This window comes from Alosa sapidissima, chromosome 12, assembly GCF_018492685.1.
Source record: "Alosa sapidissima isolate fAloSap1 chromosome 12, fAloSap1.pri, whole genome shotgun sequence".
In the NCBI taxonomy this organism is placed as follows: domain Eukaryota; kingdom Metazoa; phylum Chordata; class Actinopteri; order Clupeiformes; family Clupeidae; genus Alosa; species Alosa sapidissima.
Genome location: NC_055968.1, coordinates 586,370 through 604,071, shown reverse-complemented (window position 1 = coordinate 604,071; position 17,702 = coordinate 586,370). Strand labels below are relative to the sequence as shown.

General features: G+C 42.5%; 1 protein-coding gene across 3 annotated transcripts in view; it reads left to right on the top strand.

Moving 5' to 3' along the window:
• The window catches only part of armh3 (armadillo like helical domain containing 3), a 129,388-nt gene that overhangs the window by 56,356 nt on the left and 55,330 nt on the right, over positions 1-17,702 (top strand). For all 3 annotated transcript variants that reach the window (XM_042056163.1, XM_042056162.1, XM_042056164.1), the window contains 2 exons: positions 9,715-9,775; positions 9,935-10,023. In XM_042056163.1, coding sequence (XP_041912097.1) covers positions 9,715-9,775; positions 9,935-10,023 — 150 coding nt within the window. The remainder of the gene's footprint in view (positions 1-9,714; positions 9,776-9,934; positions 10,024-17,702) is intronic.

The following is a 17,702-nucleotide window of genomic DNA, read 5'->3' as shown; positions in this document are numbered from 1 at the left end:
TTTTTCTAGAAATGGAGATATAACGTCTTTCATGAAATATGAAGTGTTGCCTGTAAAGTTTCCGGGAAGTGACCTGGCGAGACTGCCACCTAGTGATAGACCCACGAAAATGGCCTGGTTTTGAGCTGACGTGCATGCGTCACTGATTCGACCCAAAGCGGCAACCGAGTTATGATAAAATGTCCAGATTGTGCGTTTTCATGAGTTTTCGATCGTCATATATTTCATTTCCATTCATCACAGAGTTCCCAAAATCACATATAAGGTGTGTTAGTGTGTCTAGTTTTGTAATTAAAAAAAAAAGCTAAAAACGTAATATTACGTTTTTGGCACTCAACGCATGGGAAGGAAAAACGTAATATTACCTTTTTGGCACTCATTGAGTTAATACCTGCGAGCCTGCGAATGCCGCATTTGTCTGTGCCACATATTGTCAGAAACCAACTAGGACGTATGTGGAGAGCTCGCAGAGTGTTAATGGCTCTAGTTAGCATATGAATAGCAGCAAAACCGCGCCTGGCTTGAATTTCCTTAGCCTACTCAGTATTGGAGGAAACCACTACAAAGCAAAATCTGCCCTCACAACAAATGGGAAGCTCACAAGAACCCCAAAATCCTACAGCACCGTGAAGTGGCTGTCCACAGCCTCGGAGCAGTAGGTAACTGGCAGCATTCTGTCTGAATTCCGTCCATTTTGCAGATGTCTGTGGTGCGTTGCTCTGTAGCTACTTTGGAGTCTGTCTCGCCTCCAGCAGCTGTAAAAACAATCAGCTACTGCGGCTCTGATTTTCTCGACTGCTGTCCCTTCTCCTGGCCCAACCTGAAGAAGTAACTGCTCGTCTGGCACTAGATGATCCAATGCTCACCATTCCTCCAAGCAAAGGGAAGTGCTCGTTCTCTTCTAGAAGTAATGATCGCCGACGATACGGATGCATTGTTTATGAACCACATTCTTACATCCAAGTAACGTGAAGTAGCCTAACCAAACTGTAGGCTAGCCTTTCTGTTTAAATTTGCTGCCGGTGCTCTGACTGTTTGTTTACCCTATCAGCTGTTCTACTGGCGGAAGCGACGGGCAGGTCTTCCACTGCTCACCAGAGGAATTGTCTCCTGCTGGCGGGGGGGGGGGCGTAACGGTTGGACTTACCTTAGTTTATTGAAGTGACATTCTCTCTGCTGTGACTTATGGACTGAAAATGTTTTGGACTGTGTAAACATATTTATTGAGCTGCATATTTTTGTTGAATGAAAATGGTGATAAAGACCATCATTTATATATTTGCCTCTGAAATTGGCATTGTGTTGGTGTGAAGGGGAAGGGGACAATCTACAGTGCTTACTGACGAAAATCCCACTTTTCATGCGGTGATTATAACTGACAGGAAGCCCTGTGGACATAAAAGGGGGGAAATTTGCTGTGCCCTCACAGCACTTCAGCAGCCTGGACTGTGCGGTCGCAGCCCCTCACTCGCAGTCTCCCCAAATATTAACAAGTATTAACAAATATTAACAGTAACAAGCACAAAAACGGTTTGGAAATCTCAGCTAAGTCTATATTTGCAGTGTTTAGGGAAAACATTGTGTCACTAAAATTAATGAATAATCGTGATCTCAATATTGATCAAAATAATCGTGATTAACATTTTGGCCATAATCGTGCAGCCCTACTAAAACTAGACTAAAATGACAAGACTTTTAGTATATTGTGTCAGGGGCGCAGCTACCCATTTTTTGAGGGGTATGCAACAACAATATTGGCGCGCCCCCCCCCCCCAAAAAAAAAACAAAAAAACACAAACAACTAAAGCAAAACAAAAGGCCAATAATTTACACTATTACTGTGCATTAGTGTGTATTGAATATGTTTTTAAAGAAATGCTGCCAATTTGATGTTTAACTTGATGTATAAGTATATATATACTCTTTTGATCCCGTGAGGGAAATTTGGTCTCTGCATTAACCCAATCCGTGAATTAGTGAAACACACACAGCACACAGTGAACACAGGTGAAGAAGCAGTGAGGGGTTAGGTGCCTTGCTCAAGGGCACTTCAGCCATGGCCCACTGGTCGGGGCTCGAACCGGCAACCCTCCGGTTACAAGTCCAGAGTGCTAACCAGTGGGCCACGGCTGCCCCTGATGTTATACTTGATAAGTATTGATAAATGATGCATTGTCACTTTAAGAGAGTCTAAATGGTTCTCATAACGTCCTTTTGCCAGCTATTGTTCACAGGCTGATAGGCCTACTCTAGCCTCTAGCGCATACCCACTTTTTGCGCCACTGTATTGTGTGTGTGTGTGTGTGTGTGTGGGGGGGGGGGGGGGGGGGGGGGGGGGTAATGGGGTGTGTGAAATGGTGTGTGTGGAGGGGGGTGAAATGGTGTGTGTAGGGGTTATAATAATAATAATAATAATATTAATAATAATAATAATAATAATAAGCTTTATTTGTATAGCACCTTTCATACACAGAATGCAGCTCAAAGTGCTTTACATTTGAAGCATGTAACACAATAATAGTCAGTCAGTCATTATCAATCACTTTTCTTTGCTGTTTATGATCTACTCAGCAACATATCAAAAATATAGAAAATGACGTCATAAGACTGGCAGCCTTAACCCTCTTAACCCCCACAAGCACATATGGCAACTGTGGCAAGGAAAAACTCCCATATTCCAGGAAGAAACCTTGATCAGACTTAATAGGGGGAGCCCATCTGCTTCTGGCTGGCTGCGCCCTCCAATAGTAGCAGATGTAGAATAATCTGAAAATGTAGTCTACAGGATAAGATGAGTTAACTAAAAGCTTTCCTGTACAGGTATGTTTTCAGATCTTTTTAAAAAATATTTACTGAACTCGCCTGCTTGATGTACAGAGGCAGGGTGTTCCATAGTTTGGGGGCATAATGGATAAACGCAGCTTCTCCACTTTGTTTGTGGAGCACTTTGGGTATGATTAAAAGATTAGATTTGGATGATCTAAGTTTCCTTTGTGGTTGATAAGATATTAAAAGCTCAGAGATATATGAAGGTGCTATGCCATTCAGAGCTTTGTAAGTAATTAACATAACCTTAAAATCAATTCTATAGGAAATAGGGAGCCAGTGCAGTTCAGCCAACACAGGGGTGATGTGTTCTCTCTTCTTAGTCTTAGTTAAAAGTCTAGCCGCAGAGTTCTGTATGAGTGCCAATTTCTTTAGATGTTTTTTGGGAAGACCAGTGAAAAGTGCATTGCAGTAGTCTAACCTGCTAGTGATAAAGGCGCGAATTAGTTTTTCTGCATCTTGTTGAGTTAAAAAGGGCCGCACTTTGGCAATGTTTCTCAAGTGGAAATAGGCTGTCTGAGTAACTTTACTGATATGGGGCTTGAAACTTAACTCTGCATCTAAGATGACACCGAGGCTTGTTACTTTTGGTTTGACCTGGTGTGCCAAATTCCCCAGATTACTAAGAATAATATCTCGCTTTAGTTTTGGTCCAACCAGAAGTACCTCTGTTTTGTCATCATTTAGTTTCAAAACGTTTTTGCTCATCCACTGATTAATGGAGGTTAGGCATGCAGTGAGGGAGCAAAGGCCATCTGGGTTAGTTGGCTCCACAGAAATATACAATTGGGTATCATCTGCGTAGCTGTGGAAGTTTACATTATGCTGATTTATGACGTTTCCCAATGGAAGCATATATAGAGAAAATAGCAGGGGACCAAGGCAGCTCCCCTGGGCCACACCAAAAGGCAAGTCATGTTTTTCAGATACATGATCTCCTAGACTGATATAAAAATCTCTGCCAGTAATGTAGGTTTGAAACCAGTTTAGAGCATTATCAGAGAGACCCACCCACTTCGCAAGGCGGTGAATTAGGATGCTATGATCAATGGTGTCAAATGCCGCACTCAAATCCAGAAGAATAAGGATTGAGACTTTGTTTGAGTCAGTAGCCAGTCTGAGATCATTGACTATTTTTTCTAGAGCCGTTTCTGTGCTGTGATTAGATCTAAAACCTGATTGGAATTTTTCAAGGATACTGTTTTCGTTGAGGAAGGTATTTAACTGATTACAAACAACTTTTTCAAGTACTTTGCTCAAAAACGATAGATTTGATATAGGCCTGTAGTTGCTCAGATTGGTATGGTCAAGATTTGACTTTTTAAGTAAAGGTTTCACAACAGCGGTTTTAAAAGCAGTTGGAAATATACCTGTTTCTAATGAGGTATTTATTACCTTGAGAAAAAAGGGAGCTAAGCTATCACATACTTTTTTGAGGAATGTAGTAGGGATTGGATCTAAAACACATGTTGAGGAGCCGGTTTGAGTTATAATTTTACCAAGCTCAGATTGAGTAATAGTGCTAAAGGACCTTAATTTTGGGGGGCTGTTTTTGGGTGTACTATCAAACATATTACTTGTGTTACCAATAGCCTCCCTTATAGAAATGACTTTGTTTTTGAAGAGGTCTGCAAATTCTTCGCATCTTAGAGAGGATGCCTGGCTGAGTGTATCAAAAGGTGTTTGATGCAATAGCCTATCAATGGTAGAGAACAACACCCTAGAGTTTCCATTGTTTTCAGCAATTACCTTAGAGAAGTGGTTCCTCCTCTCATTCCGAATAGCTCTATTATAATTTGCTATTTTTTCTTTTAGAATGGCACGGTGAACCTGTAACTTAGTTTTTCTCCATGTTCTCTCAGCTTTTCTACATGATCTTTTTAGATCATGGATATTTTCGTTCATCCAAGGTGTCAGTTTGCTACAGGGCCTTTTTTTAGTCTTTAAGGGTGCCACTCTGTCAAGCAGAGCGCCTAATTCACGATTGAGAGCCTCTACCATTTGATCAATGGGATGATGTAAAATATCTAAATTTATGGAGTCTATAAGAGCTATGAACTGCTGTTCTGCTCTAATGTCCAAGAGTCGCGATTTGATTGCAATTTCGGGATGAATTTTTGGAGTATGTAGTACTATATTAAAAGATACACAATGATGATCAGACATATTTATATCATTTACTGATAAGTCTGTGACTTCTATCCCTCTAGAAATGACTAGATCGAGGGTGTTGCCAAGGTTGTGGGTGGGTCCTGTAACATGCTGCTTTAGCTCTAAACTGTCCAACACATTAAGGAACTTACTGGCTTTAGCATCAGTTGTCTTATTGACATGAATATTGAAGTCGCCATTTACAATTATCCGATCATAGCTAGTGATGATGAGCGACATAAGTTCAGAAAACTGGTCGAGAAAGCCAGTCCATAGTTTAGGAGGGCGGTATAAGGTTAATAGAAGTACAGCTGGGTCAGCCTTCAGAGTGAGGGCAATATACTCAAAGGAAGCGAATTCGCCAAAGTTGACTCTAGTGCAACTATATTTGTTTGAGAGAATGGAGGCAATTCCACCACCTCGTTTGCCTTGTCTAATTGAGTGGAAGAAATTATAATTTGGGGGACAAGTCTCAACAAGAACAGCTTCGCTGTCTGAAGTCAGCCAGGTTTCAACAAGAAACAGAAAATCCAATTTTTTTTCACTAATAAAATCATTGATTGCAAAGGTTTTGGTAGTAAGTGCACCTATATTTAGTAAACCCATGTTAGCTGAAAATGCCTCTGGCTTTTGAGGAATATGCTGAGGTATGGAAAGAATATTTGTTAGGTTTCTAGTTTTAAATTTGTCTTTTCTTTTTACTATACGTTGGGTAGAAATCAACGTTGGAATAGAACTATAAGCATAAGTCATGCTATTGCATGACGCAGCTTGATCTATGGTAGTAGTATTGTATGTTACCCTGCAGAAAACATTCTCAGACCCATCCACATGTATAATGCCATTCGAATCAATACCTGGGGTGCGTGAATCTGTAATATTTTCTACAGAATGTCAATGCCTCCGTGTGGACGCTATGTTGTCAGAGAGTAGCCTGGCTCCATGTTGGTTTGGGTGGAGACCATCACGCTTCAGCATACTGGGCCTCTCCCAGAACAAGCCCCAGTTGTTGACATAGGGGATGCTTAGGGAAGCGCAGTAGCGTTTGAGCCAGGTGTGGAGATCGAACAGTCTGGACCATCTCTCAGCACCTTTTCTGTAGGTAGGGAGAGGCCCAGAGATGACAAAGCGTTTTTCTGTGCCCATCAGAGTGGTGATGAGAGTTTTGTAGTTTTCCTGCAGTGCTACTGACTGCTTATCTCTGATGTCGTTCGTGCCCACGTGTACGATGATGTTGTTGACCTTGGTGTGGCAGGCCAGGATGCTTGGGAGTTTCTGCTGGATGTCAAGGACCTTGGCACCAGGGAAGCAGTAGACCTTGGAGGGACCGCTACATGATGGGGGAATGCAGAGGTCTCTAACCATGGAACTGCCGATGACCAGGGTGGAGGTTGATGAGGTCCGGGGAGGAGGGGGTCGGGGGGGCGCCGACTTTGAGGAGGGACCAGGATGGTTGTCTCGGGGCAGGAGGGGCTCCTCATTCTCGGTCAGAATGGCATAGCGATTTTCCAGTCGTATAGGTTGGGCTGGGCCTGAGTGCCGTCCGGACCGTCTGCCGTGCTTGTGATGCTTGCTTCTACGTCATGGCTCAGGCTGGTGTGGAGTGGAGCTGGCCAGCAGAGCAGGCTTGGTTCTCAGCAGAGGCCGGGGAGAGGCAACAGGGACAGAAGTTGCATTAGTGCATGGCATGGTTAAAGTATTGGAGGACAGAGTGAAATCAGGGCATCTGGCATTTGTGTGTGTAAGAGAGGTAACGTTACTTACGGAGAGAATGGTGTCGAGGAACTGTTCATCCTTCTCAAGTCGCTATTCTGGCTTCGAGTTCCACAAGGGTTAGGTGGGGGTGGTGCCTGTGTGTGTGTGTGGGGGGGGTAGGGGGTGTACCTATGTGTTTGTGTGTGTGTGTGGGGGGGGGGTAATGGAGTGTGTGGGAGGGGGATGATTAAATGTTTGTGTGTGTGTGTGTGGGGGGGGGGGGGGGGGGGGGGGGGGGTTGGGGGGTTATAGTGTGTGTGGGGGAGGGGGGTGAACCTGTATCTGTGTGGGGAGGGGGTATGTTGTGTGTTTGGGTGGCTGGGGGGGGGGGGGGGGGGGGGTTGATGAAATGGTGTGTGTATGTGGGGAGGGGGGGGGGGGTGGGGTGGTGTGTGTGTGTGTGTTGGGAGGAGTAATAATGTGTGTGGGTATGGTGTGTGTTTGGGAGTTATGGTGTAATGGTGTGTGAGTCTATGTGTGTGTTTAGGGTGTAATGGTGTGTCTGAGGGGTGGTTATGGTGTGTGTGAGTGAAGGGGGTGTACCGGTACCTGTATGTGGGGCTGGATGGCAAGTGGCAAGAGAGATAGAGAGAAAGTATATAAATATAATATTTAATGAATTAATTAATTTAAAAAAAAAAACCTGAGGTTGATTAGTTATAATAATAAGTTTATTTATTTTAGTTATGAGGAAGAGACAAGAGAAACTGTCTCTGTATCTGCTGGTATGGGTCCGCATATTCTTATACCTTCTACCAGATGGTAGGAGGGTGAAGAGACTGACTCAGTCCTTGTAATGCGCTGCGCTGACCTGGGCTCGTATTCACAAAGAATTTTAAGACTAAAAGTAGCTCCTAACTGGTGAATTTAGGAGAAACTCCTAAAAATAATGGGCGTTTCACTCATAACTTTAGGACTCCTAATTTTTTTGACTAAGAGTAATTCACAAAGCATTTTAGACCTAAAAGTAGCACCTAAGTCTGTGACAGCTTAAAAGAAGCCGAGAGGACTCCTAACTCACTAAGACCTATTCACAAACCACTTTTTGTGGCATTTCACGTCGCAATGTTTTGAAATGCGTAGGCCTATGCGGCTACAGGAGCTTCCGATCGCGGGTGCATTGTAGGCATAACTAAAGGAATGCAATAACGCCACCAACAACAACCAAAACTAGCCTACTCATTGTCCACATGTACAACCCCAAAACAGAAAAAGTTGGGACGTTGTGTAAAATGCAAATAAAAACAGAATGTGATAAAATACAAGTCTCGTAAACCCATATTTAGCAGCAAAAAAGACATACACAACATATCAAATGTTGAAAATGAAAATTTGGACTATTTCATGGAAAATATATATTTAAAAAAAGTTGGGACTGGAGCATGTTTACCACTGTGCTGCTTCACCTCTTCATTTAACAAAAATTGTAAATGTTTAGGAACTGAGGAGACCATTTGCTACAGTTTTGAGAATGGAATGTTGTCCCATTACTGCCTGATATAAGATTTCACTTGCTCAACATTATGGGGTATTCTTAGTCATGTTTTCAGTCAATTATACACATAATTTGACAAATCTGGACTGCAGACAGGCCATCTTAGCACCTGGACTCTTCCTCTATGGAGAAATGCTATTTAAACATTTGCAGAATTCATCTTGGCATTGTTTTCCTGAAATATTCAAGGTCTTCCCTGGAAAAGACATTGCCTGGAATGCAGTATGTTGCTCAAATCCTGTATACATCATTCAGAATTGATTGTGCTTTGCCAAATGTGCAAGATGCCTATGCTGTAGGCAGTAATGCTCCTTCACGCCGTCATAGATGTTGGGTTTCGAACTGAGCACTAAAACAAGTTGGATAGGTTGGATACTTGCATAGGCCCTCTCTTTAGCCCAGATGACTCTATGATTTCCAAAAAGAATGGCAAACTTTGACTGGACTAACCACAGGACCTTTTTCCATGTTACCTCAGTCCATTTTAAACAAGCTCAGGCCCAGATGAGATGGTGGTATTTCCTGTATCATGTCTCAATACAATTTGACCTGTTAATTTCTCTAGAGTTTTTGGTAACGTTTTAGAATAACATGTGCTTATTAGGTATTAACAGTGCATATTAAGCAGTTAACAATTCATTACTAACAGTTAGTTAACTGTTGTTATCCTATAAGGGTTGCTAGGTTACGGGGACACTGGCAAGACACGCCGCTCCGTCTGGCATCATGTTTTTGTTTGTTTTTATGTAATGTTCGTAATTTTATGTCATGTCATGTTCATTTTTTTTATTGATTTGTCTAGTTAAATGTATTCTCTCTATATTTACGTTATTTTTTGATAGTTCTCGTGTTTTTCTTAGTCCCTTTTAACGTTACTGGCACCAGTGCACCTGTCCATATGAAACGTGATGTGCTTCACGTAGCCCCACTATGCTAAGAAGGAATAAAAGGTTTTGTAATCCCCCACCCCCGCCCCGCCACTTCCGTCCATAGGTGATGCTGCAATTTACACATTTCTACAGCGTTGAAATTTGGTATGCGACACAAAATTGGCTACGTTTTTCCACACCTCCAATTAATTTGCCCCTCTCCACAACATCACTGTCAATGGTCAATCAAAGTCAACAGCCAATATATTGTGATGTAAATTTTCAAAGTTCCCAAAATTTAACATTCTTTGACATTTGACATTCATTTACATATGGAACTGTGTGGTTTTGTTGACAAACACACATGCACACACACACACACATATATATGCAGGTATACACACAGACACATACACATTCACATTCTGGCAGTGCACTTAGATGGGACTTTAAGCCATGTATACCACTGTTCTTTTGCCATTTAGATATAGTTAGATATGCCTTTGTTGCATTTACCACTGAACACTATTGTTAATTCACACATGCTTCATTTTAATTGAAAAGCATATCATGGGGTTATTTAACCAACAGTAAGCCTCTGCCCTCTGTTTTTTTTAGATCTCATGGTTGAATTCATTGTGACCCACATGATGAAGGATTTCCCCATGGATCTATACATGTAAGACTACAACTACCATTACCTTTCATCAGTCATCTTTATAGTTCATGTTTAACTGAAATATGATTAGACTCCTTCTGTTTCTGGGTAACGTAAAAGTATTGTTCAATAGAAAGGTGATCAGGAAATGTGAATGGCCTTGTCTCTTTTTGCTTGCAGGCATTGTGTACAGATCATCCACAAACTTATTTGCTACCAGAAAAAGTGTAGAGTCAGACTGCACTACACATGGAGGGAGCTGTGGTCAGGTATGGGATTAGATATTTCACTGTCATTTGTTACTGATAATGTAAATATTCAACTCTCAATGCCTCCATGTGAAATAAGTAAGGGATAATGTATAGAATGCGTGTCATTATCAGGAAAATAAGTCCAGACAGGGCGAACCGCATGTGCCAGTGGAGGGGTCTTGCATCGCCCTGAAGGGCCTATACATTATCCTGCTTATTACACGACTACCTGCCAAAATGAAAAAATAAACTCCTCATGATTTATTTGTTACCGTTTTGTCGTGGCTTTTGCTGAGAACCAAATAGTTCATGACACGCTGAACTTTAATCTTGAAGAATTCTTTAGAACACTTTTGAATGAAGTTCCATTGCAAGAAGTGATTAGACTATTTGCTGAGTAATATGAAAATAGTGAATAAGAAGCACAAAACCCATTTTCCTTGACAGCAACGGTCTGTTATCAGACCTCTGTTGGGAAGGCATATTCAAGTGAATGGAGCATTCTACAGCATTATGAAGAGCCGTGTGATAATAGGTTTTATCATGTTGTCATGGTGAGGTATATTCAGTGGTCCGTACTGCCTTTCCCCGTCTAACAGAGAAAGTGTTAGACAGGTGGCTCTTATTAGTAGTAAGCACAATGAAATATGAATATATAAATGGCAAAGAGGCACCACTCAATAAAATCCATTGTTTATCCAGTGCTAGTCAGTTAAAAATTTCGCCACTGATGTATGTGGCAAGTGACCGGGCACTCATGTCAGTGCCTATTTGCAGAGCGCCTAATTCTGCACCTAACACAGGAGATATGTAAGATATAATGGATGCCACGGTGGTCGGTTAACAGAAATGAATGCATGGTCGAGGTTGTAAAATGGCCCAACGTACAGCGGAGTGCACGAATAACCGTGGAGTCCATTATCCCGCTTATTCCACTGTTGCCACTTGTGTTGTGTTCATTTCCTGTTATAATTTAAATGTTTTAATCACTAAAACTGTCTTGTTTGTAGAACTACTTTCTTCCTATGCAACTAATTATGTAAAATAGGTAAAATTGGGGGGCCATGTCAACCCTCCTTTTTTCCGCCTCCGTCTATCTAAAAAGAAAAGGACTTCCGCAATAACGGTGCATATATCACAGAAAATCCCTTAGTATAAAAACGACTATTAATTAATTTCATTCGCTCACATTAATCCGAGGAGGAATTCACCCTGGCATAGCCTAAATGTTATGACGAGATAGCCTTGCCTAACGCTAGAGTTAAAACCAAATTAGTTTGCCATAGCCTACATAGCCCAATGGGATGATTCATTTACCAACAGATTGGGACCTGGTCCGCATAGGCTACTTTTTTAATTTGCCCCCGCTACACCATCACAGAAAACTATGATGCTGCTATGAATGCCCCTAGCCCTATTGCAGATGAATGCAAAGTGTGTCCAAATTCACCCATTCTTCTATGTTGAACTAGCCTACCCACAAAGTACTCATCACACAGACATCACATTATGTATATCACATGAAAGAACTTTCTCAGCTTTTAAACAGTTCTAGACGTTACTTGCTGTGATAAATGGTTCGCGAGAAAAATAACTTTAACTAAATGTAATCATATTATTCTGCTTACAGCTCTGCGGCCATTTCCCCACCCATTCGTCCCTGTGGAATATCTCAAACTCTTCACTTAACACATGACAAACCATATATCAAAATCAACAGCAGGCCTTACCTAACACAAGGATGTAAAGCATATACAATTAGCCGTTCCAGAGAAATCCGCATGCATGTCTCAAACTTTGGGCTTTAAGTGTCTTAAAACTGAGCTATGCTTTAATTGTTCAATACATGATTTCATAACAAATGAAATGCAAAATAAATGATAAAAATATCACCTGGATATCTGAAAATATTAAAATCAGAGGATATACAGCTCGTGGCTAAGAGTTTGTCAATGTAGCCTTAATGATTTCTTTCGTCCCTCTTTCACAAAATCAAATCTGTTGTCAGATTTACACAGCAAAATAAAAATCCATGCCATCCAAGGTTATATTAAAACTGAAGTTACAAGGCGTAAGGTGAGACGGGTGTCAGTCCAGGACTACAAGTGTCCACTATGTCAGTGTTTCCTAAACCTTTTTGTCTGGGGACCCACTTTTTAAAAATGACAGACTTATTGCGACCCAATTCACTTCAGATTTAACATGTAACCACTAAATACTGCCTAAAACGTTGATGTTTTAGGCCAAGGATTCTCAAACGTTTCTATGCCGGGCCCCCTCAAACCATTCTACAGTGCACTAGAGCCCTTTGATCCTGTTTTGCGCTGCCACCACCATATCTAGGTGGTTTGATAGATATGTAAATACTACTACTGATATAAGGTTTGGTGATGCACCTCCCCTTTCTAGCATTCTCCTGGCTAACGTCCAATCACTGGATAACAAGCTGGATGATTTCAGAGCCAGACTGGCGTTTCAACGTGATATCAAGAACTGCAATGTCTTTGTTTTTACGGAGACCTGGTTGGACTCGATTACAGACTCTGTCATTCTGCCGGAGGGACTCTCCATCCATCGGCAGGATAGAACAACGGAGTCGGGCAAGAACAGAGGAGGTGGTGTGTGCATTCTGGTAACAAATGCTGGTGTGTGGATGTACAAACGACATCGACATGGTGCTCTCCTGACCTCGAACATCTCATGGTCAAATGCAGGCCTTTCTATCTACCCAGGGAATTCTCAGCAGTTTTTTTCATCACTGTTTACATTCCACCACATGCTAACACCACACGGGCGCTGGACGACCTGTATGAAATTATTGATCATGAAACTCTGCATCCGGAGGCCGCATTCATCGTGGCCGGCGACTTCTATAAAGCCAACCTGAAGAAAATTCTACCGAAATACCATCAACATGTGAGTTTTCCAATAACACCCTGGATCATGCATACACTCCATACAGCCATGCCTACAAAGCATGCCCTCGTCCAGCCTTCGGTAAATCGGATCACTCTTCAGTCTTTTTACTGCCCGCCTATAGACAGAAGCTCAAATGTGAGCGGCCTGCGATTCGCTCAGTACAGAGCTGGACGGATCAATCAGATGCCGCCCTGCGTGACTGTTTCCACACAACAGACTGGGGAGTTTTTCGGACTGCTGCTGATAACATCAACAATTATACTGAGTATGTAACGGGCCTTATGCAAATGCATTGATGACATTATACCGAGGGTGACCGTACAAACTTTTCCTAACCAGAAGCCATTGTCGAATGGAGAGGTATGTTCAGCACTTCGAGCTCGGACAGCTGCCTTCCATTCTGGCAATCCCAAGCGAGTACAGTAAAGCACATTATGAACTGAGAAAATCAATTAAAGGTGTTAAGAGACAGTACAGGGAAATGGTGGAGTCACACTACAGCGGCTCTAGAGACACCAGAGACATGTGGAGTGGACTAAGGACAATTACAGACTACAGAGGAAAGAGCTTCAGAGCGGAGGTGTCTGCTTCTCTTGCAGAGGAGCTGAACTCCTTCTATGCCCGCTTTGAAAATGACATCAGGTCAGAGTCTCTGTTAGAGCAAGATTGCTGCCCATTTCAGTTATCTGAAAGAGATGTGTATAAATCATTTAGAAGGGTGAATACACATAAAGCTCCAGGACCTGACAACATCCCAGGTCGTGTTCTCAAGGCTTGCGCATCTGAGCTGGCTGAGGTCTTTATGGACATCTTTAATCTCTCCCTGCATCAACTGTTCCATCCAAGCTGATCATGAAATTGAGAGACCTGAACATCAGTTCCTCTCTGTGCAGTTGGATCCTTGACTTCCTGACTGACAGGACACAGGCGCTACGGCTGGGTAACATCATCTCCTCCACTCTAACACTCAGCACTGGTGCACCGCAGGGATGTGTGTTAAGCCCCCTGCTGTACTCGTTGTATACTCATAACTGTATGGCAACTCACACCTCAAACACCATCATTAGGTTTGCTGATGACACCACCATAATCGGCTGCATCACGAGTGATGATGAGTCTGCTTACAGAGCAGAGGTGGCAACCTTGACATCCTGGTGCCAAGACAACAACCTGCTGCTCAACGTCAGCAAAACCAAGGAGTTGATTGTGGACTACAGGAGACTGCAGGAAGAGCACACACCCATTTTTATTGGAGGCACAGCAGTAGAGAGAGTCAGCTGCTTCAGATTCCTTGGAATTAACATCAGTGAGGATCTGAGCTGGTCACACCATATGGGTTATGGTTCTTCTGCGGCTGAGGAAGTTTGGTATGGACGGTGAAATACTGACCAACTTCTACCACTGTGCCATTGAGAGCATCCTGACCGGCAACATTACAGCATGGTATGGTAACAGCATTGCTCATGATCGCAAAGCTCTGCAAAGGGTGGTCAGGTCAGCGCAACGCATCACAAGGACTGAGCCCAGTCATCCCAGCCACAGTGTCTTCACCCTCCTACCATCTGGTAGAAGGTACAAGAGTATGCGGACTTGTACGAGCAGATACAGAGATAGCTTCTTTCCACAAGCCACCAGGATGCTGAACTGTAATTCTCTTCCCCATAGCTAATCTACCTCAAACCTCAGAACCCCCACCCAGACACACAACATACCCCCTCCCCACACACATACACACCATTTCATCATTCCCCTTTTCATCACCCCCCCCCCCCCCCCACACACACACACACACACACACATACACCTTCTTAATTACTGCTTTTAATTTACCCTTTTAAGTTGAGCTGGATCTTGAGCTTAAGAATTTCATTACTTATAATTCATTTTATAAGTACATGGTTGGCGTACTAAACTGCGCTAAACTTGGCAATGGAGCCTGTTTTACACCCCTGCTGCTCTTAAACTTTTTCGCTGCCACACCCCCCTGGACCCGACGCTGTATAAACTCTGCTGCTCGCTTGGAATTACTCGTCGTCCATGCTATGCTCATCGCTTCAGAAAAGGACCGACTCTCATCTACAGTGGGCATCGCTTTCAAATGGCCACTTCAGTCGCGCATTACGAGGCGTGAAGCTGCGTGAAGCTTTAGTACCACTTTAAGCCACTGTGCGTCGCTCTGCCACTGAACATCGCTATGCCTGCCACCCCTTCTGAAAAAGCTCGATTTACCTCAATTTAGGCTACTTGGGTATGGCTTAAGGCTTGACTACACGGTGGTAACGAAAATCGAAATTGAAATTTGCTGTCTACATTATTGTCAGTGTTAGGTTAACGCAACTACGCAAATCAAAACAGTGGTGTGATAATTGAGCCAGTAGAGAAATAACTGTTCAGAATTAATCTGTAGCCTTGGGTAGGCTTCTGCGACGTTTTTAACAGGCTACGCTATAGAGGCTTAGACACCTATGACCCACGTTTTGGTTTCGTAAATTAATTTGCCCTACTTCTTGACTGCAATGTATTCAATTGACTGCTTGACATGTCATTTTTATTTTTCTGTACAATAAACAAATACATCTGCTTTATGCCGCAGAATTACATTCATATCTGGAACTTACGTAGTCCAATGCATCGTTACACTACGTTAGTGTTTCCCAAAACCATAGTAGCAACGGACGTTCGCAACCACTATCGTAAAGTTGTGTAGTTACAACTACACCTCTCGACCTGTGGTAGAATGCTAGTAGAAGCATAGTTCCAGGGATCTTCATGTCAAAGACGTCAGTGACGCCAGTTATTTGTTTGCAAATTAATAATTATAAATATATTTAGGTTTCTAATTGATATTTACACTTCTAACCACCATACATCCATATTTTAAAATGGCCAAGGCAGAAAATACATAAATTAAAAGTCAATTTGCAGCCATGTGCACGTAAGTAAATCACACACCTGCAGATAATAATAAGGTGGTGCGCACTTTTTGACGAGTCAGCTGAGAATATGTAGCCTTTGATTTTAATGGAGGGGGGGGGGGGGGGGGGGGGGGGTCCTTGTTAGTTTACGCAAACCAAGCCAAGAAGGCTGATTCTGATTTTGATAATATGATCTGCACAAAAGATAAACTTAGGTAAACAACGATATCAATATTGTTGTCAAAATCTTAACCCAGATTCGAACTCATGGACAGTGGACTGGTAACTGCTGTCCAACGGCGGCTGTCATCTGCCGGCCTTAACGCAATGTGCCACAGAAGTATGTGCAGGTGCCCGTTCACGTGCTACTAAATGTCATTAACCACCTTAGTCCAGACTACTGAAGTTTGGAAGCTATCATGGTCGAAACTTACTATGTAAGTACGACAGTTTTGGGAAACAGTCGTAACTTACATGTTGGTTAGTTGAACGATGCATCCTGTTAGTAAAAAGCTAACCTAGTTGTACGGGAAACACACCCCAGATCAGCTTGTAGGCCATTAGCAATCTGTTTATTTTATTTTATGAAGCCTACACAGTAGATCACATGCCACATTCTCACTTTCAATAGACAGATGCACTAGCCATTGGTCAAGTATTGAGTATAAAGCAATTAAGATAGTAGCCTACCCTATACAAAGAGTACTTCATACTATCATAAAAATTCGTTAAAACGAATAGCATTTTGCAACTTGACAAAACACTGGATTAAATATCGTAGGAACAGGAGAAAACTTGTACATCCATTGGCCCGTGGGGAGATCACATGCCAGTTGCCTCTCCCTTCAGTGCTATGACTCTTTCGGCTGTGAGCTTGTTTCGCCTCTGGCCTCACAGCAGAGGCTTAGACAACTATGACCCACGTTTTGGTTTCGTAATTTGCCCTACTTATTGACTGCAATGTAGTCAATTGATTGCTTGACAGGTTATTTTTTTATTTTTCTGTACAATAAACAAATACATCTGCTTTATGCCGCAGAATTACGCACTTGGCCAGCCTATAGAACGGGCACATTTTGGAGAGAATAGAGAATGTACGCACGCAAGAATCTGTAGGCTATTTGTGGCTGGTTACCAGCAAACAATGTTTAATGCATTAACTTAAGACGTCAAACATTTTCTAAACAATACAAACAGAAAGGATGCAGCAGGCAGCAAATGTAGAAGAGTCATTTCCAGTGGAAGAACAAAATGCTGAATGAAGCATTTGCTGAATCAAGATATGAAGGCATATCTGGCAAGTTGTTATTTTTTGAAGACGTAAATGGTTGGGCTATAGGCCTAGTTTGCAAGAAGGAGACATAAAGCGTGAGCATGCCACACTATCCACAGCTGTGGTAGAGGGGGGTAGGAGGATTACTGTTAGCGCAGGATTTATATAAAATTCTTCAACAGAAGGCCTGCCTCGAATGCAGGCTTGCCCAAAAAAAAGGCCTGTGGTTTGCGCAGCCTACAGTAAGTAGGTCTTAGTGAGTTAGGAGTCCTCTAGACTTCTTTTAAGCTGTCTCAGAGGTGGAAAGTTGCGTTCGTTGGGGGCAGGGCCGGATTAACAATTCATGGAACAAATGTCTGATGGCCCCCCCTGCCCCCCAGCCAACGTGAATCGGGCGGTCAGTTAATAACTTAGGCCTATCGTGAAGATTTGTATTGCCATTTAAGGCACGAGCGCATCTGTCTGGCCAAGCCTCACCAAGTAGCCCGTTTGTTTACAACTAACATTACATTTAATTAAACTGCTTATAGGCTATGCTGAAATAGTTAGGCGGTTTGAAGTCGCTTTTCATACGCCATAAGCGCTCGGCT